Below are 22,157 nucleotides of genomic sequence, written 5' to 3'. Positions count from 1 at the left end.
TCCATCAGCGTCCAGCGCTCCACAGCACCTTTTCATCCATAAACACGTCCCATCTCTCTCTATCTCCGAGAACAGCCCCCCGTCCAATCTCCGGAGATCTGACGCACGGGCCGGCGCTTCACTGCCCGACTGACACCACAAAGGACTTCAGATAAAAGCCAGACTCCTCTATCTCTCTCCCTCCGCCTGCGAGGATGAGGCGAGGTAAATCTCCCCATCATCACCATAACCCTCCCGTCTGCCCGCGGCCGCCATGGGCTTTTGTAGGTGATTTCCATCAGCCTCACTGCTCCTTTTGGAGGGGTCGCCGAGTGTTAGCTTCTATTTTACCAGGCACTCAGCTCGCTCCCCAAGAAAAAGGTGCCCATTACAGACATCTGAAAGGAATGAAATGAAATGAAAATTGAGAAAATGGGATGTGCTTAGCAGCAAGGGGAGGGGAGGGGTGGGGTGTGATGGGGGTGGGCAGACCACCGGCTTTATCTTTACTGCAGTATAGAGTGAGGACTGGGAAAGCTGGACTTCACCTACTGCCTTTACCTGTCTAAAGTGGCCGTCTGGTGAAGGTAAATAAAGCAGTCACTGCAACTGGTGTCGTTACCAACAGCACCTCGTGGTCCTGGGGTCCTGACCTGATCCTCTCCTCAGGGCAGTGTCTGTGAAGAGTGTGGTGTGTTCTCTCTGTGTCGGCGTGGGTTTCCTACCACAGTCCTAACATTCATGTAATAAACAACACCATGTGAGGAAGAGCTTAGTCTGTTTACTCACAGCACCTGAAAAAAACGCCTCTCTAGATCTTCTGGAACAATTGTTTCCCTGTTTCGCCCCCTGGGGGCAGGACTGGGTGCTAGACGAGTGTGACTCAAAGGAGAGATATTTAATAATGCCTTTAATAGAATGAGAGAATAACGTCTGCGTATCCCAGCCCCTGTGTGAGCTCGCCGGGGCAGCTGCTCCAGCTGCAAATAATCGGCTCCAGCTCAGTGGCTGCGCTAATAATCCTCCGCTATAATCTTCAATTAGAACAGCCGCCCAAATCTGCGACAGGAGAGTGAGGGAGAACAAACCCGCTCCCCCCTCGCGGACCGCGCTCCAAATCGTCCAGCGGCAGGTGTGAATAGGCAGCAGGTCTTAAGTGGATTTGGTGGTTAATTCCGACTGCATTCCTAGACGGATAAAGAAAGAAGGATGTTGTGTGGGGACAGGCTTTTCATTTTTCATTCCTGAGTTTCCAAGACTACAATTCCACTGGGTACTCTTCTGCAAATGAATCTTACTAAATGTATCATGGTTGTAATGTCACAATTGAACATGTTTATCACTGATTTTTTATTGTCCACAACAGATTAGTCCTATCTGTGGTGTACATCTCCAGGGATTGGTTTAAAAACACTTTTGAGGAGGTTTCTCATATAATTAATTGCAGGAGAGACCTGAATTGTAGAATTTTTTTGTTTTTACTCTCTCGTGGTTCAGAGCGAGTCGAGTAGGGACTAAACCGTGGCGTGTAAACCTTGCAGAGCGCCGATTGTTCAGAGAGAGTCGTCACTCTACGCCACGCAGCGCAGACGACCAGCACCAACTCTCCATCTGTAAAATCTCCAGCTGCAGCAGAGATCACGTTTGTTTTTATCCGACTCACGACAGCAGCTCGTAAAATTACGTCGTGGTCTTTTGAAGAGGTTCAAACACTCCTTGGATCGGTGGCCGACGAAAGAATCCAGCGAGAGCTGGACGCTGCAACAAGGAAGGAACAAACTCTACTGATCTGTCTGAACTGATGACGGAGCTGTGTTCAGTCCCAAACAACGACAACAACAACATGCAAATACACCATGAGTAAACAACATTTAACGTTACCGCCATCGTTGGTTTGGTTTCCATCACAACAGACCACTCTGGATAGATTTCAAGGGGGTGATGTGAGAGGTGAAAATGAACCAGAGACCAGGGACCAAACATAGAGTAGAGTCCTGTAGAGTCCAGTAGAGCAGAGCTGGACCGCCCTATATATCCACTACGTACAGTGCGTAGGGGCCAACAAATTGATGAAGGGCCCCCTCATCTCCCCCTTGAGTCAAGTTAAGGAGAGTTAATGTATCATCAGAAGATGAAGGGACACTATCCTTCAGGAATTGAAAAGAGGAAAACAAATTCTCCACAACACTGAGCTGTGGGAACAGCAGTAAGGTAAACCTGTGACTGTTCTTCTGGAGTATGGATTGTTAATAAACTGCGCTGTGCAGCTGCTTTCCACAACCTTGAAAGCCCTGCAGATCCACAGTGTCATGAACCAAACTTTGAAGCTGAAAAGAGAACATACACTGGTGTGTTTATACTGTCTACTACTCGATTAAATTTCCCTAAACACACTAATGCACTGTAAAACTTCCTTACTATTCCATTCTACCTAAAAAAATGACCTAGTTACTTCCATTTACTACGATGAGTTCTTCAATGTTTCAGTCCCATCTTAAATGCTTCTACGACATTCACACGATCACACTAACACCGGCATATTGGACATTTTTGTTACACCTTAAACAGTGAAGCATTTACAGGCGCTTGGACAAAACTACTGCATCATTTAAGGTGACACTAAGCTGGAAGCTGGAGAATAAACAGCTGTTAGCTTCGTTACTTCGTTTTATTCTGTAGCTCTTTGTCCTTAAGACAAAAAATGAAGGATAATACTAGTGGAGGGTCAAGTGCAACTTTCAAAAAATGGTCACATTTGACTCACAGAGTTCAGATAGGAGGGCCCATTGTTTATTTTCTTGGGGCCTGGCTCTGCATTAGAGGAAGTACCAAGCAACAGTTAAAAAAGTATCAGTGTGTTCACTGTGTGTGATCAGGGGAGACCCACTGATGGGTGAAATTGGAGACGACTAATGTTTGAGGGTAAAAAATTTGACAAAAACTGGGGTTAAACCTAATTTTATAAAAGCAAATAATAAAATTAATTGAATGAAATGCCGTGCTGTTTGTGGCTGTTGAGAAGCGGCTCATTCACTCCTTGCCCTGTCCGAGTCGAACTCCAGCACAGAGTGTGTTTCACATTCGTCAGTGTCAGAGTTGGAACTCATTCCTATTCTGTGCTGCGCTACGTCTCCTGAATGTTATCAGCTTTGGCAGCGATTCACACCGGACACTGTCCAGCCATCGCAGCGGCGCGGCCAAATGGGCCACCAATTAGTCCAGACAAGTTTCAGCAAATAGTATGATCAAAAAAAAAAAAAAAAAAGGGGACAGTGAGTGAAGGCCAGCAGCCGCTTGTTAGCATGAGCTCACTGGCCTGAGCGTCCGGCTCGGCTTTATTGGTGATTAACGTGAGCAGCAGCATATTCGGATCACCTGCTCCTCTCGTCCCCCTCCCTGGCGGATGGTCCGCTGACCCCCGCGTCTGTCGTTTTTGCGTCTGTTCGCAGATGGCCGCATGTACGAGGGAGAGTTCCTGGACATCACGGACATCAAACGACAGCAGGCCGAGGAGTTTGAATGCATCACCAACAACGGAGTGGCCCCGCCGGACACCCGCCAGGTCAAGGTCACCGTTAACTGTGAGTCTGGTCACACATGTGTGCGCACAAGCACACACACTCGCATATTAATAAACGCAGACTCTCTAAGCAGGCAGAAGGGATTATACTATATTTGAAAAATTCCTTACGTAATTCCCATGAAATTCCTGAGATATCCCACACCTGGAGGAGCTTCACGAGCTTGACCTACATACAGACCGCTTGAGGGTATAAAAATGCAAGAGCATTACCATAAACTCCTTGTCCATTTCACCACACAGGAGCACTTTGTAGTTCTATAGTTACATACATATGTTGCTCTGCATACTTTTTAAAAGCCCCACATCACTCTGCTCTTTAATGGTCAGGACCCCCGACAGAGCAGGTGTGATGTGGTGGTGGATCATTCTCAGCGCTGCAGTGACACTGACGTGGTGGTGGTGTGTTAGTGTGTGTTGTGCTGGTGTAGAGTGGATCAGACACAGCAGCAGCTGCTGGAGTTTTTAAACCCCGTGTCCACTGTGTCCACTCTGTTAGACACTCCTATATTGTTGGTCCACCTTGTAGATGTAGATGTAGAAGTACTTCTCGTACCAGCACAGCATAAGCACGTTTAGTAACAGTGAGGTGGTTCTAATGATTTGGCTCCCTCCCCCCCCTTTAGATCCCCCCTCCATCACGGATGTGAGGAATATGCCGGCCCAGTTGGGGAAGTCTGTGGTCCTGCGTTGTGAAGCGATGGCGGTGCCCACTGCGTCCTTTGAGTGGTACCGGGACGACCGGAGGTGAGCAGCGTTTGTGTTTTCCATGTCTGGTGTTTTCCAATCGTAGCTGCAGGGGGCAACACTGAGGTGGACGTCCAAGGCACTGTAGAGTCCTTTGAGAACTACAGCTCTCCTTGTTACCCTAAGTCACTGCATGTTTTTTTGTAGTGAGGGGGTATTATAGCTACAAGGCTAACGTAACAAAGCAGGCAATGCACATCCCATCCAAACAAGGGCTGTGTCCCAATTTCGCACTTAATACTAATTCTAAATATATTAAGTTTGAAATAGTTACAAATGAGAGAGCTGAGTATGCTAAAATATCTCCAGTGCACACTAAGAACCAGTGGATATTTGAGCTCAGTAATGATGGACACTGTCCCAAAATCCAACATGGAACGAAACGGAAGGAGCACACAAATAGCACCCTGCTCCCTAAATAGTGCACTTCACAGATTCTAAAACTAATATTGCTACAACCCGACAGTGAAACATAGAGACCTGGGCAGGTTTTAGTGCAGAAACTGTTATTTGATGCCCTACACTATGCACTACGCGGTGTGGAGGGAAATATTTAAGTTTCAGCATTTGAAAAAAAAATGGTGGACAGTGTTCTGACCACAGTATGATATGGTGTGCATTGTCATAGCCACAGTTCATCACATTTATTTTGTGAAACTGTGTAGTATGTTAAAATTTTGTGCTCTAGTCTACAAACCCATACTTTTATGATTAGTACAAAGTATAAACAGTAGTGTGAATGTGTAGTGCACAATTGAAACGCAGCCAAGATCTTAATAAAAACAAAGGGCAATGAATACAGCTACCCTTACAGGACCCTCTAGTGCCATGGGCAAGTTTATAATACACAAATTAGTACCCCCACACCACATATTAGCATCATGTTTTTTGCACCACTGAAATTCACTCACTGCTAATTGCTAAATGCTAATTGCTAATTGTGGACCCCTAAGTCTAAATCCTAACCCTGTGTACCGCCTCTTAGGTTTAACTTGCTTGTTTGTGTGTGTGTGTGTGTGTGTGTGTGTGTGTGTGTGTGTGTGTGTGTGTGTGTGTGTGTGTGTGTGTGTGTGCATGGCCAGGCCGGTGGAGAGTGACAAGACGCTGAAGATCAAAAACGAGAAGACGCGCTCCCTGCTGCTCTTCACCAACGTCACGGAGAAACATTTCGGCAACTACACCTGCTTCGCCTCCAACCGCCTGGGGACCTCCAACGCCAGCATGCTGCTCTTCCGTAAGTGTGCGCGCGCACACACACACACACACACACACACACACGCAAACATCTTTACTAAATCTCCCACACAAGGTGTTCCACTATGCTATACTGTCTGTCAAAAGTTTGGTGATATATGGTTTTGGCAAGTGAAAGGAAACTAGGACCCCTCTTTGGAGGACACCCCCATAGACACAGGGAGAACCCACCATACTCCTCACAGACCCACTCATGCCCTCCTGGAACAATGCTCACATCCATTCATTGTGTTTTCACTGTTCTGTCCATTCTCAGCTGTTCCTTATCCTTAGAAGCATCATACAAAATGTCCCTGAGTGTCCCCTCAAATGTCCAGGACAATGCTCTGATGTCACATGACGTGAACTAGCCTCTCTGCTTTGTCCTCCTCAGGTTCTCATCTCTCCTTCGCTTTTTTTTTTTGCTGTGTCCTCTCTCCATTTTCCCGTCCGCCTCAGTGCTCTCACGTCCTCTGGTTCCTTTTACCCGTTTATTTCCTTCAATCCCTCCATTCTCTGGGCCATTATGCTCTCGCTCGTTTATCGTTCGCCCATTCTCGCTCTTTGTTCTGTCCTGTTACCCCAGGAAGCTGTCATTTTTCCCCCTTTCTCCTTCCATCTCTCTCTCTCTCTCTCTCTCTCTCTCTCTCTCTCTCTCTCTCTCTCTCTCTCTCTCTCTCTCCATCTCATTCCGTTCCTCACATTACCGTCCCCAGTGAGTGATTTGGTCGGCCGCCTGACTCGCTCTCCTCCCTCTCTCTCCCTCACCTCCATCTTCTCCCTTCTTCCATCCCTCGTTCCTGCCACACTGCTGCACATTACCATTGTAAGTGAGTCCTCCATCTCTCTCTCTCTCTCTCTCTCTCTCTCTCTCTCTCTCTCTCTCTCTCTCTCTCTCTCTCTCTCTCTCTCTCTCGCTCTCTCTCTCTCTCACACTCTCTCTCTCTCTCTCTCTCTCTCTCCTATTATCTCCACGAGTTTCACCTCGGTGAGTCACTTGGCTGTCAGTCTCATACATCTCTCGCCTGAATCGGCCTCCACTTCTTATCCCCTCATCAGCACTCCTTCTTTCTTTATCGTTTTCTCGCCATCTATGGAGGAAAAATACACACACACACACACACACACACACACACACACACACACTGTCCACCCCTGCTTTTGCAACAGCAAAAATAACACTGCAGATATTTAAACTTAGCTTTTGGGAATTACAGACTGTATAATATCTGATGCTCTGCATACTTTGTTATCCCCTTTTCACCCTGGCCTTCAATGGTGAGGACCCCCACAGAGCAGATGTGATGTGGGTGTGGTCTTTGCTGGTATGAGTTGTACTTTACATCTACAAGGTGGACCAGGTGTCTAACAGAGTGGACAGAAAAAAAAAACTCCAGTAGACACCGCTTTGTCTGATCCACTCGCATCAGCACAACACACACTAACACGCCACCACCACGTCAGTGTCACTGCAGCACTGAGAATGATCCACCTCCCAAACCATACCTGCTCTGAGCACTGGGAATGGATGGTCTCTGACTAGAGTGGTGTCTGAGCCCCCAGCTCCGATCAGCTCAGCCCAGTGTGGTGGTGAGGGAAGTGCACGTCATCCCTCAAGGTGGGGTAATGTAATCCTTCGCTCGTTCTTCCTGTGGTTGACGCTGTGTCTCCTGTCTCTCGCAGGGCCGGGGGCGGTGTACGGCGGGGGGGCGCCGCTGAGCTCCTGCATCTCGGGACTGGGCTTGTGGCTGGGCCTCTCCGTCTCCATCCTGTTGAAGGTCTAAATCGGCGCCGCCTCGGAACGAAAAAGGAGTCTTTAATTACGAACCCATCACTGTGAACAAAAAGAATTATGCATTAACCCAGGAGCCATCGCTACATCGCATATTCAAACCCAACCTCCCCTCCCTTCTTTCCCTCCCTCATCTCTCTCTTCACCCACTCATCCGCAGCTACACCTCTTCCGCACTCTCCCTTCTTCGCCAGTGAAGGTCACCCCTCTCTTTCGATGTTCATAGCTGTTATGTGATGACCAACGCCGCGAATGCTAAGTGCTAAGTGCTAAATGGTAATTGTGAGGTTGTAATATATAAGGACTTGCTGTGTCATGTGACGTCTGAGGTGGCGGGAGGTTACCATTGGTGTTGACTTGCTGCCGAATGGCCCACGTTGACCCTTTACATCTGACGACAACACCACGGCAATGCTGCGAATGCTAACTGCATCGGTCATGCAACGAATGCTAAATGTAAGGCCAAGGCTACATTTGTGATGTGTGCAATGCACAGGGCAATGCTACGAGTCCTACATGTGATACTGCAGTGGGTTAATGATTGAATCCTAGCTGTTATGTGGCCAAATTTTAACCCAGTGAATGCTAAACACAAAGCCTGTTATGTGCCCTATGCTAAGGCTAAAGCTAAGGACTGGAAAACATTTAGTCGACTTGTGTTTTCTCGTCTTGGTGTGTGCGTGCTGGGCATGCTGTGGTTGTGATGTTGATGTTTATAAGGAGGGTAAGGATGGTGATGATGAGGATGATGATGATGAAGGTCTGGTGACCCTCTTTCTAGCAGTTTGTGGCTGTTCACCAGCAGACCCACCCACCCACGGACTCAAGCCCAGCCCATCTGAGCGTGCCGAATGATGTCAAACCACTCAACCCCCACTTCCTGCGTTAAAGGGTCCGCAATTGAGGAATTTGTGTGTGTGCGTGTTTGTGTGTGTGTGTGTGTGTGTATGTATGTGTTGGGGGGAGGGGTGTCACTATCTTTTCCTCTATCTCTTGCATTCGCCGGAAGTCTTGACCCAAGGGCCAAGCATGAGACCCCAGTCCGGACCTTCCAAATCCACCCTCTTCCCAACACATTCCCCGGGTTTGACCCCTTTTCCCACCTCCAGTGTAAATAGATCTGCAGTAGAGGCCACCCCTTCACCAGTAGAGAAAAAAAAATGAAAATGGAAAAAAATGAACTACATTTCCCATCAGCCTCTCTGTCTCGCCACTCTTTTCCGGCTCTGGGAGGGGAGGGGTTAATTCCCCGCCCCTGGAGAAGAAGCCGTCGGTCACTCTTCCTTGTCGCTTGTTGATAGCATGTACTGGTTAGAGCTGTTACCTGTCGTGACGTCCATCCAAAGCCCCCCTTCCTTCTTCTCGTCCGCCCTTAGCCCCGCCCCCCTGCACTGTGTACATTTAATCTGCAAGGTTAACTGCTAATTACTTTCTTGGTGTTAATAATGATGATGATGATGATGATGATGTTAATAAGTATTTGAACAGATGATGATGACGATGCTGATGATAATGGTGGTGAAGATGGTGAGGATAATTACATGTGAGTGAAAAAAAAAAAGAAAAAAAAAGAAAAAACAAAACAAAACAGAGCCATGTGTGCGAAAATATTTTGTACTTCGCTCTGCGTTCACTGAATGAAAAAATAATAATAATATTAATAATAATAATATAATAACGACAAGTCGAGGTTGATTTTTTTTTTCAAAGTCTCGTGCTCTATTTTGCCATGAGGAGCTTTTTAACAGAAGTCGTGGCCTGACTCGCAAAGGGAGCAATCAAAAGAAATGTAATATAATTTGTAACGTGTATGTATTCAACAGGTTTGTTTCCTTTGGGATTTTTTAAAAGGCTCTGTACTCTGTCAGATGTATGATAATCATTGGTCATAACTGTAACATTACCTGACATTTTCACACCCACACTGAAGACACGACCAAAAACCACACAGCATTAGTAAACCCCCACCCCCTGCCCCAACAAACATGGCTTCCCTACGACCCCCTTGTTCTTCAAGAGAGAAGCAGATTTGTGGGAAATAGAGATGTAATTATCTAGCGAGCGCGGCTGTCCGGGCGAAGGGACCGAGGCATCCTCCTCGTCTCTCCATCTGCTGCAGGACGAGGCTCATAAATCAAGCTCAATCCAGCTCCTGACAGGATCCTCTTCAAGGCCGAGTCTTAAACCCCCCATGGACTAATTAACCGCCACTTAACAGCATGTGGCGAAGACGCTGCTCCCAGAGCTTGGCAGTACGTAGCTTAAAGGGCCCATATCAACGTAACGTAATGCAACGAAAAAGCTATCTTCCCAAGATTGTTAAAAATTGTAATGTTTTCCGTAAGCTGGACTAAATTTTCAGAAGTCCACGTTTGGAAACTCAACATGGTTGTGATGTCACAGCTTCTCATGTGTTTACAAGTACCCCTAGATTAGCTCTGCACATTTTCAGCTCGAATCCCTGCAGAAACGGTAGAGTTGTTGCAGTGGGAATGTCATGGATGTCAGGAAGCGAATTGACCACTGCAGTCTAAAACATGTTCCGCACTTCAGTGCCAACTTAAGGCTTGTTTCTGTACATTTCAGGCTCCACTGGACTTTGGAACAAAAGGTGCAATTCAGAGCAGAGGTCATTTGCGTGTAGTTTTTTCTATTAAATCCATTTAATGTGGATAAAGAGTTAGGAAAATGGTCCAGTTCTCCTGAACGTAAAACTCCAGAGGTATTATAGACTGACTTCAGAGAAGAAGAAACTAAATTAATGGATGCTAATAAAAAAGACAGCCATGGGTCCTTTAACGCTAAGCACCAGCCGCTATGAACATGTGCCTGAAGCAATCATTCCCACTTTACCTTGGAGCATCTAAAGAAAAAAAGAAAAAAACAGCAGGAAACTATGACCATTCCTGTAAAGTGACAGTAAGATGCTGTTGTTGTTTGTTAAAACCAGCAATAACCCCAAACTAAACCATGTCTGAAGCTTTTAGCCTGTGGAAAACTGAATTAATTTATTAAACACAGAGGCATTGTTCTAAAATTTAATCCAGAATGTGCTGTGTACTCGAATGTTAAGGTGCGTGTTTCAATCCGAATGGATTTCTGTCGTATCCTCACACTGTAAACACTAACTCTTATTAGGTAAAAACATCTTAAATCTGCCTGTATTTGTAATATTTCTCATTGTGAGATTGTTGTAAGAAATTTGTAATTTTTCAGACTTTCAAACTGTTTTTAGGCAGTTCTCCTTTTTTTAAAAAAATGAACAAATAAAGTTTATTATTCTGTTGGCTTCGCTGGTTAAAATGATTTAGAATGAGTAGAAAGTCTACAAATGTTTTTTAATATGTTAAAATATGGTTACAGCAATCTCAGGATAAGAAATACTAGAAACATTGATCAGATTTAAGGTCATTTCATTTAATGAGATATTGTTTTGCAGTTGCATTCTGGTGTTGTTTGGAAGTTGTCCATGGCCTGTATGCATATTTGTACCTGTGTGAACTCTCTCTGTCTATCTATCTATCTATCTATCTATGTACAAACTGAAATGACTGTATATCCACAAAAGCAAACACTTACAGAAAACCCACTCTTGCATGTGCCACTGTCAAGATTTTGTCCCAGAACAAAAAAACAAAGCTGAATTTGAAGCACAAACACAGGTCACCGGTGATTTCTCCCCCACGTGTCCGTCCGTCCGTCCGTCCGTCCGTCTGTCCCTCCCTCTCTCTCTCATTCCGTCTTCATCCATTCATCCAGTTCATCCCTCCGTCCGTGTCCACGCCCAATCCTCTGCACCTGTCTTTCTCCTCGAGAAGAAGTAAACAAAAAAGAAAAGCAAAACACCAACAAGTATGTCATGTTTTCTCAATGTGGGTTTCAAAAAAAATTAGCATGTCAATGTTTGTTATGGGTGGAACTCTTTTTTTTTTTAAGAAAAAAAAAAAAGAATATAAATATATAGATATATAAATATATGTGCATTTGAATATTCTGTGTGGGATGATGCGAGTGAGAGAGTGGTGTGGGTTATGACTGGGGTGGGATTTAGTTGTTAGCATTAGCGTTAGCGTTAGCAGTAATGTTAGGGCTAATATGGCTTGATGTGAGTGACGAGTGAATGGGGGGATTTTTTAAGGTGGTACACTGCAAAAAAAGAATATATTATTAAGTGAAATGAACCTAAATCCAGCAAATAGATCTAATATTTCTCATGACGAATTGTTTTGAATGCATTCGAAGGTTAATCTAAAGCTAACTGTAGGTGATTTGACTTGTTTTAAGTGGTTTTGTCCTGTGTGAAAGTGTCTTACTTCATTGGAAGATTGGTTGACTTGTTTTAATTATAATTTCTAAATAATTTAAATAATCTAAAAGTCTAGAGTAAGTGAAAACAGTCTTTCAGCATTCTTACAATCTCACTGAAAAATAATAGATACTTTGGCGAGATTTAAGGTGGTTTCTCCTTATGAGAGATTGTATTTTGCAGTACAGAGGTCTGGAGGTGTGCTTCTGAGAGTGCAGAGAGGTTAGGGATGGGCAGATCTCGTTGCGGTTGTTATGCCCAGCGACTTTGAAATGATCTTGACCCCGAAACAGCTAACTAGCTAGTGTGAGTGAGATGGGCCGACACTGACCAGACATTGAACCCTCCTCAGAACGTCTGCGGTGAGCTGAGAGGAGCCGACCGGGTCAGAGATGTTTCTTTAATAAACGCATACGTGCTGCAGGTAGAAGAGAAAAAAGAGGCCAGACTGTCTGCTCTGATTCTGAAACGCTGGCCTTGAGTACAACTGATTATAATGTTAAATAAACTATGCAGAAACAAGCGGGAATTAAAATCAACAGCCTGGGACACTTTAAAGGGGCTGGGGCAGGGAGATTTAGGCCGTTCCAAGGACCCCTCAAAAAATATAAATATAAATAAATAAAATACATTAAAAATAGCAGATGCTTCAAATGTTACATTAAACTTAAAAGTGACGGACAGTGACTAGTCCACCCCTCTGTCTTTTGTGAGATGGGAATTAAAATACTAATATCTACCTGTTCTACAGGTGAATTTCACGGCCTATAGCTGGACGTTTGAGTGGAAGATTCTGTTTAAAACCTGATTATAGAGTTTGGCTCCAACAGCCAATAGACAGCACTGCTGTGAATGTCACTGATTGGCCAGTTGCATGTACAGGATACAGATGTGCGCCCATGTTGCGGAGAATTGACACTACATGCCCGTTGAGAGCTGTAATAAAATATAAAGCAGAGTTATGCAGGTCCTGCTGGTGGAAATGAGGTGCATGTATTCTTTCCCCTGATGTAGAGCCTCGTGTGTTGTATTAATTCCCTGTAAATATCCTCTAGGCCTCCAGTCAACAGTTCCTCAGTTAATTATTCATTTGAACTGAACTGCGCCAAAATAATCAAATCAGACTGTGGTCTGATTTGACGCTCTGCAATTTCCTGCAGAACAGAATCGAACGGCGAATTGAATGGTCGGAGATTTACGCCACCAGACGCAGCCACAGCAGCTCTGAACGGCCATTGATTTCTCCTGATGCTCTGTGTCCACCACGGTCAATAAGAATATCCCTCCCCACTCTGAGATTAATCTGACCTCCGCTGAGAACGAGGGATGGTGTGGACACTGGGAATGATTCGCAGAAATTCGCTTTGAACACGTTGATTCCGCCTGGGCTGATGTATATTCGACATATACATATGAATATGGATTTATTTATGTAATTTCAGTTATTTCAAAAAATTTGATCAGGAATCAGTGCACAGTTTATTCTTTTGGAGATTTATTTCCAAAGATATATATATTTTTAGTGCGGCACAGTGGTGCAGCCACAAAGCTCCAGGGACCTGGAGGTTGTGGGTTCAAGTCCCGCTCCGGGTGACTGTCTGTGAGGAGTTCTCCCTGTGTCTCCGTAGGTTTCCTCCCACGGTCCCATGTTTTTAAGTGGATTGGCGACTCAAAAGTGTCCATAGGTGTGAGTGTGTGTCGCCCTGTGAAGGTCTGGCGCCCCCTCCAGGGTGATTCTGGGTAGGCTCAGAGACCCTGAAATGGATAAGGGTTACAGGTGATGAATGCCTTTTTTTTAAAATAAATCTCTGAAGTATTTAACTAAGCACCAAACGAATAAACCGTGCTCTGATTCCTGATCCATTTTTTTAAATAACCTGAAATTATCAATAAATAAATTCTAGTTAAACATTATAAATCAAACAAAAGATCTGTCACCCAAGCAATGCCTGAGAGCCACAACTGTGTAGTCAATTCTTAGCTCTGGACACAAGGGGGCAGTAATAGTACCCTGCTTCCTTTAGCCGCATGGGTGCCATTTTTGTAAATAACTCACTGCTAATGTCAGAAATGAAATCATCTTAAATCCATTCAGTGTCTGTTATATTTCTCATTGTGCGATTGTAGAAATATGTTCAGCGTATTTCAGTAGAGTCTTACATGTTTCGAGTAATTTTATCAAGTGAAATTTACACACACACACACACACACACACACACACACACGTATATATGTGTGTGTGTTTTTGTATGTGTGTGTGTGTGTGTGTGTCTGTCTATGTCCAGGTATTTGCAGGTACAGTACACATCCAGGTATCGTAAGTTATTACATCTTCCTTTTTACACCTCATTAACAAGTTTATTTTGTATAAACACAAAATAAATAGAATGTGTTTATTAATGTTTCCACAAAGTGTTTCCTGCAGTTCCGAGAAATGGAAAGAACCTCTCACTCTCTCCCTCATTACTTCCTCTTCAGCTGAGTCTTATCACTTCTTCAGGTCTGAGAAAACAGGTGGCAGGCGTCAGTCACGTAGCGCTGCAATAACAAAGTGCTTACACACACACACACACACACACACACATGGCTGACTCAGCGTCCGATACACAGCTCATACTGAGAGCTTCGGTTTGGACGCTGCTAAAAAAAGGGGCCGAGGTGCAGAGAATAGCTGGGACACCGCACAAACACCACTGCAAATAATTTCTGTAACTTCTCATTTCACATAAAATAATAATAATATTAATAATGTCCTGTTTTCCTACCATTTTCAACTTTCAATCTATTTCAGCTGTTTTTAAATTTCCAAGCAATTTCAACACATTTTAAAAACTTTTAACCTTTTAAATCTGCAACCAATCACCATTTGTTTATTAACAACAGTGACCTCAGAGTCTTGTTGCTGTTTGTCTTTGATTTGAGTGTAAAGGAGCACTATGTAATTATAATTACAGCTTCAAAGTCCTTATGATACTACACTGAGCTGTAATAAGGAGAACCGGGCCTCTCACGTTGCTGCTCCGAGCTCAGCACTGTGGGAACTGCACTATGTAATTTCTGGAGGAGGGTAGGAGACCCTCCCCGTTGATTTCAGAGCAGTGCTGTAATAATTAATTACACTCCGGGAGCCACAATCAATCACCTAGTATTATTTGAAAGGGAGCTCGTCGGGACTTGACATCTGGAGCTGATATCTGGTGTTCAGGCATCTTCACAACACATTAATACACACTGCACTTAATACCACAGCTTTAGTAATTAGGAAAGGGTACATGGCCAAGGCTGCATCGCAGGGAGTGTGGGTTCTCCTGAAGTCAGGGTGTGTGTGTGTGTGATGGTCCTCAGTAAAAAGTGTAAATGCAGCACTCATGGGGTAGCTCCCCTGTCAGGAACACACACCGCTTTACTGTCCACCGCTTAATGTGCAGCGTTCAGTCGGTCAGTCGGCCAGGCCCATCTCTCTCTCTCTCTCTCTCTCTCTCTCTCTCTCTCTCTCTCTCTCTCTCTCTCTCTCAGTTAAAACCATCTCTGAGTACCTCCAGTTTCTCTGTAAGTGTGTGTGTGTGTGTGTGTTTGAGCACACACGTATGTTTGAAAGTGTGCATATGTGTGTTTATTTTCTTCTCATGTCATGAGAAAGTTTGAGTATGACTGTTTGTGTGTGTGTGTGTTCATCATATACTTCAGCCTGTCCCCCACTCTCACACACTGTCAAAGAAACCATATCTGAAAATAAACAAAAAAAGAAAATGGAAAAAACAAAAATAAAACAAAACAAAAAACCCATCGTCTTCCGCCTCGACAAACTCTGTACCGTGATGCGATGTTTCTGAGTCATTTTGGTTCTGTGTCCTTTTTTTTCAGGTATGTGTATCGTTTGATTTTCTTTGTTTGTTTAATCTTTTATTTTTTAAAATCCATAAATCGAGAGAAAAAAAAAACAAGTAAATAAATTTAAAAGGAAGGGGAGAAAATAAAACTGAATTTTGTTTTTAACAGAAAACGTCTGCAGTGTGGTTTGTTTACAGGAAGCGCCGAGACTCTTGGGTAAGTAGCCGTGTTGCTTCAGATATAATTGGACGGTTCTTTTGAAAGAAGACCTTGGTTCGGGACAGCACGTAGACAAAGTGCGATCTCAGACATTAGCATCAGCGCTAAGATGCTGTGAGCCTTCATGACACGTAGCCCATGGCCTTCCTGACCACAGTGATGCAACCTTCGCTCTCCCACAGCTCCAGCCCTCAGAATTAGGTTGTCATGCGGCAGTTTATGTGGGTTTCTTATTAAAATGGGAAGGAAGTTCAGGTGCCTTCAGATGTGGTGCTAGCACAATTATAACTTACAGTAAATATCTACTCGGGTAGACGTGTCATAGTCCTGTTGACTAGGCCTTCAGGAGCTATACAGAAGGCCTTAGACCTCAGGGGACTACAAACATAATGACAGACATACTATAACTGAGTTATAAACAGATTTATACACGTTTATCAAGATGCATGAGACTTCTTTTTCATTGTGAAGGTTGTTAGCCTAAAAGACCTTCAGGAGCTGCACAGAAGGCTTTAATTCTGACATGTTGTATATGTAGAATTTGTAGGGTATTATAAACAGAGCTATAAAAATGTTTCATTGGCATGACACTCATGGCCATGTTTATTATGCCTTATTAACATTGTTAGCATGACAGGTCTTCAGGAGCTGCACAGAAGGCCTTACACATGGCTGTCTAAGAATATCAACAAGAGCTACATATTTCTGTAAATGGCATGCAGCACAAATAAGGCATAACAATGCAAGGTTATAAATGTACATGCATGACACTTAAAAAGTGATGCTTATTATGTGTTACAATTGTTTTTAGAATGAAAGGCATTCAGAGAATTCACAGAAGGCCTTACACATTAAATTAACCACCTACACTCTTAATGTTACTTCAAGGGCTTTTTTGAGTGGAGACAACAGCTCTATATAGAGCCACAAACACTCAAAAATCATTTGCATGTTTAAAAGATGCTTTGCATCATGAAACTTTTATTCAGATCAATGAGAAGTGTATTGGGAATGGTTTTACGTCAAATCTTTTTTCACCGCACCAAAACAGGGTTCTGCTTTTGTTAGTGTCAATAGCAGAACCCTGTTTTGGTGCTATATAGAGCCATTTACAAAAAGGATCTATATAGTTTAGAATCATATACATCAACCTCATCTAAAGAACACTTTCACAATGCAAGAACCCTTTAGGTATTTAAAGTCAAGCACTTAGCTCTGCTGTCTGCCTTCACAAACATGAATCTGAGCTTGGCACTGTATTCCTCTGTTACAACAAATTGTTTTTTTAAACTTTTCCCTCCAGGATATTCCACAATCAACTCCATGTGAGTAATATTATTGAAAACACAAAACGTTTAGGAACCACAGCAACTCGGCTACAAATTGGCAGACCATGTAAATTTACAGAGCACTGTGCTTGAAAAGTAATTGCCGATGCCCTGCTGTCTCCATAACTGCAGAGTTCCAAATTTCCTCTGGCATTAATATCAGCATAAAAACTCTGCACCATAATAATGCCAATGGATATACAATGACATTTCATAAAAGCTCCTCTAGTATATAATGTATAGGTTTTCCAATATGTTTGCCCATATACTGTAAATTCAAATGGGTTTATGCCACATTTATACTCTTTTATATACAAGGTTATGAATATTTATATGTTTAGTATGCCTTAATGATGACTGAGCTTGGAGCCTAACTAATGATATGCTGCATATTTCGCCTCTGAAAATGAGAAGTCCTCAGACCAGCACACACACCACATCCATTGCATAACCTTTAGAAAGTACTTCAAGCTCATCAGCAGGAAGCACACAGGTCTTCGGAAGAGGCACGTGAGAAGTTCTAACTATGCGAACATTGTAGAGGAAGCCAGGAACAGCCCAGTGGAGAAACTGTCCAATAGGAATTTTCCCCCCTGTGGTATCTAGGTAGATACAGCAAAGCAAGCCCATCCACTGCTGAGGGCTTCAGGAGCTGCATCGAAGGCCTTTCACATTAAGTACGTAACAGTGACAGTGAGCTTTACCAGACTTTTTTTGGATTCCCAATGGCAGGGACTGACTTCGTGATTTGGAATAAAGCAGACTGACATATGTTAATCATCCCTGTTCTGATTGGCCACACTGTGTTTTGCCCTTGTTTCTAAAGCAGTTGGGTTTTAAAACAGTTAATGCAAATGGACGGGACTAACCCACTGTAGTGGACCAGATGGATATATCATCGCCTTCCAATGAAAATGATTTATCTCCATTTTTGTAGCTGTTTAGTTTACTACATCACGTGAACACAGCAGCTGTCCTTCACAATGTGTGAATGGACCAATAGAAATGCTCCAAAATTACTCTCAATAAAATCTTTATACATTGATTTTCACTGAAAGTTAAGAAGTTTTTTTCCTTCTGCTGTAGAGTTATTATTTTGGAGAAACGTATTTTCTTTGAACAGCAACGATATGCAAATGCATGAGGTTTTACAACATCACAACAGCACTGAATGTAAAATCTGCTGTTTGTGCACTGATATATAGAAAAAATCTCTACATACTACATCAGATTCATATTTCAATATAAAAGTCAAACCAATCACAAAAAAAAAAACATTTGCCAAACGTGGGTCATTTAACATCGTGTTCATACATATTGAACTATTACTTGATGTGAAGGATCTTTAATTTTCCAAAGACTTGCATGTGCATGCCCTTGCATATGCATGCCTATTTTTATGGTGGAGGTTTTCAGTGGTTAACACCTTTATTTTTAAAAGGTGTGGTTTCCCTTTAAAACCCTTTGGTTGAGGGTCTTTAAATAAGACTAAAGACTGTGCAGTTTTTAGTAGCAATTTCTAATGACGTCTGATTGACACAACGGGGTCATATGTATTAGAAGATGTAATATATTCATTAAGGTGTCATTAAAAATATATAAAATGCATGATATTTACAATGTAATACCCCTTATCAATGAAATACTTTTAATTTGGAGTGTGCTGAGGCCTTAGAGAAAATGTTGGACCATTGCAATGAGACACTTGGCATTGGGTACGGTGTCCTTAGCCTCCTAAAGGCTCTGTGTCCACTATGAATGTGCCTTAAAGCAGCAACAGTCACTTAGCTTAGCGTCCATAGGTAAAGGGCTGTTGTTGTTTTTGTTGTTGTAAAGATTGAGCCCATCTCAAACTGTTGTTCGTTTTCGCCAGAAACTGTTGACCGAATTAAAGCACACTTCTGTTTTTCGCAGAAGTCATGTGGGGTTTTATTAACCACTGATCCCAGGCCCTTTGTTTACAGTGCTGACATGTACACTTCCTGTGGTTCCACTCTCTGTGTTGAATATGTATTTTCATCTGAACCATTGTTGTGAAGTGGTTAATTTGGTTCATACATATGAGCAAAGCACAACCACATTTAACTGGTCAGTCAGGTGAAAGACACAAAGGTCACAGGGATGAAGGGAAAATCAGTGTTTTGTGTTGTCAGGGCAAGCTTCAAATTAGCCCCGCCCATTTACACAGAAGTTATAAGGAGTGTTTCTTGACCCAAGTCAACCGCGTATTATCCATAGGTGTTATCCGCTATGCTATACAACCTCTTCAACAAGCAGAGAAAGTTTCGTCTTTACTATGGACTATGTATGGACTGCATGTGTCTGTATGGACTATATATGGATCCATTACAGTGCACTGTACGATATGTGTTAATTTAATTTATGCTGTTTGTTTTTACTTTTGCACGTCTGAGCCAATCAGATCCGAGATTTTCAGGCAAACGATTCCGATAAACAGCCCCTGTTTCTATTTTCTCACACCTGGAAACATCCTCTCATCTTGTTTCGGAGAACTCAGTCGAGGACGCAACGCAGCACTTGTGGTCTCCGTGGAGACGAAGGCACGAGGCCTAGCCGCAAGCAGGCCTCAGCACGCTCCCTCGCGCAGACACGTGACCCGCCAGACGTCAGAAGTGGAGATTTGTATTCGGAGCGTGACCCATTAAAGAATCTGTGCTCGCTCCTAATGAGAATAAAGGGCTGGGGCTAACCTACATTGCGTCAGAGCTTTCGGCCGGCCGGTGCGAGTGGGGCCTTGTGGAGGATGACGTCCAGAATCTTAATGAGGACGCTGACCGTGCTGGTGCTGGCACTGCTTTGGACGGGGGGAGGTTCAGGTCAGTTTCTACTCTCAGGTTTAACACAGCTTTATTAAAACAAGCTTTTTACGGTGAATATCTGTATCAATGTGTACAAATATATTTGGAATAAGAATCTAAAAAGGTTAGTCGATGACAACAAATAAATCTAAGAGAACTATCCAGTCCAAGATCTATAACTGAATATGGCATTATATTTAGCTTAGAATAATAATAATCTGTCTTATACACATAACACGGCCAAAACAGTAAAACCACCTCCTTGTCTCTACATTCATGGCCCATTTCATCAGCTCCACTGACCATACAGGAGCACTTTGTTGTTCTACAAGCACAGTCCATCTGTAGCCCATCTGTTGCTCTGCATACTTTGTGTTTGTCCACCGGTAGCCGGTAGTGATTTGGGTGGTTGATCATTCTTAGCGCTGCAGTGACTCTGACGTGGTGGTGGTGTGTTAGAGTGTGTTGTGCTGATGTAGAGTGGATCAGACACAGCAGTGCTGCCAGAGTTTTTAAACCCCTCAGTGTCATTGTTGGACTCAGAAAAGTCCACCGACCAAAAATGTCTAGTCAAAATGTGGTCACTGGCGGTAATAAATTGGACAATTAGTGTTGAAAAATTGAGGTGGCTTTAATGTTTTGGCCGATCTAGCATGTTTTACAGTTGTGGTCAGATCTGCTGAGACGAGGGGCCTGCATTTGGTCCAGCAAATAGTAATTAATTCAAAATAATTCCTGAGAAAAGAAAATCCGTTTGGTAATCTGACACATTTCACATGAAAAACATCTAATGGTCCAGTAGAAATTTACCATCAAATGTCCAAACGTCTTTATCAAACCAGCGAATGTCCAGCAGACGGTGAAGAAAGGGGATCGTGTGGTCCTGCCCTGTCCAGTGACAGTGCAAGCCAGAAACTTTGCAGTCTCCTGGTCTAAAGTCACTGGAACTGGAGAGAAGGCTGATCTTCGACTGTCTGACCGGAGTGGCAGGGTACAACTGGCGGAGGATAAAGTGTCTCTAGTCATTTCTTCAGTGATGGTGCAGGATGCAGGACGATACGACTGCAGAGTGGGACTTCCTCAGAAACAAGACATGGTGGATAGCGTTCAGCTGTCTGTCCTGGGTGAGAATTAACACTCAATATTTGAAAATTTCAAAATAATTGAATAAAAAAGTATTTCAAAATAATTTTCAGTTACAAATTTATTTTACTCCAGAAGATGTCATTGGGATCCTTGGGTCTGCTTACACTACAGCAGATCCAGTCCCCAGGACAGAGGACTTTATATACAGGACAAACTCCAACACAGAATTCAAACGTTGGAAATTATTTCCATGTTTAATCTGAGATTTCTCAAGTAAAATCCCATATTCCCCACTGAATTAAAAAAAAAAACAATATAGTACTGTGCAAAAATGTACTCACCTGTGAAAGAGATATTTATCTATTTATCTTAAAGCTATTTATCTGAGCAGTTAGAGTGTATTTGCTCAAAACAAAGCAAAAAAATATATCTATTTAATTAAAACAAATAATATTAATACAGTAAATAGTGATATTTACCACCACAGATTTACCACTTCCCATTACATGGCATTTCAGCATTATTTTAGGCTGTCATTCATGTATTTTATTATTTGTTTATGTTTTTGTATTTATTGCAGCCTAATTATAGATTTGGTACTATCAACACCTTTATTAAGAATACCAATATTCTAATAATAATACTAAAAAATGTAACCAGTACTGTATGTGTGAACAGTTATCATCACTTATATGTGTGCTCATATAAGTCTAACTCTACACACTCTGCGCTACACGTGTGACATAACGATTAGCGTAGCATAGTAGCATATTAGCTTTCTCCTAATAACATACTGCAGTGTTTTTGTAAATAAGCCTCCAAAGCCACACTAAACCGGACGAAGGAAGCTGTAGCCCTTTACTTGACATACAGCCAATCTTTTTTTATGTCCATGCCCCTAGCAACAGGAATCAAGCCTAGCCTTCATAGCATCTATGGTTTAGCTCGAGTGCTAATCTAATCAAGCTAACCAAGCTAGAATCTGATCAAGCTAATTGGGGAATATTTATGGGAATTTAAAAAAACAGCAGCCAGGATTGTTTGGATTAGATTTCAGACCAGAAGCTGCTTCTCCGCTTGGGTCAGCAGGGCTCTACTGAGCATGTTATATAACCTCAGCTAACGGCTAATCTGATGATATTTTAACATGTTTTTTCCCTCATAAATCAACAGTATGTAGGCTGAATAAGTCTCAATTCTGAAGATGTTTTTGGACTTTTATTAATATTTCTGGCTA

General features: G+C 42.9%; 1 protein-coding gene across 1 annotated transcript in view; it reads left to right on the top strand.

Moving 5' to 3' along the window:
- Positions 1 to 11,697, top strand: part of iglon5 (IgLON family member 5) — a 157,437-nt gene extending 145,740 nt beyond the window's left edge. Inside the window, exons 5-8 of the mRNA XM_066644336.1 lie at positions 3,429 to 3,560; positions 4,186 to 4,306; positions 5,389 to 5,540; positions 7,223 to 11,697. Coding sequence (XP_066500433.1) covers positions 3,429 to 3,560; positions 4,186 to 4,306; positions 5,389 to 5,540; positions 7,223 to 7,323 — 506 coding nt within the window. The 3' untranslated portion in view covers positions 7,324 to 11,697. The remainder of the gene's footprint in view (positions 1 to 3,428; positions 3,561 to 4,185; positions 4,307 to 5,388; positions 5,541 to 7,222) is intronic.
- The last annotated feature ends 10,460 nt before the right edge of the window (positions 11,698 to 22,157 follow it).

The sequence above is a fragment of the Hoplias malabaricus genome, chromosome 1, assembly GCF_029633855.1.
Source record: "Hoplias malabaricus isolate fHopMal1 chromosome 1, fHopMal1.hap1, whole genome shotgun sequence".
Classification (NCBI taxonomy): Eukaryota; Metazoa; Chordata; class Actinopteri; order Characiformes; family Erythrinidae; genus Hoplias; species Hoplias malabaricus.
The sequence above is the reverse complement of the archived record's forward strand: the minus strand, read 5'-3'. Positions and strand labels throughout refer to the sequence as shown.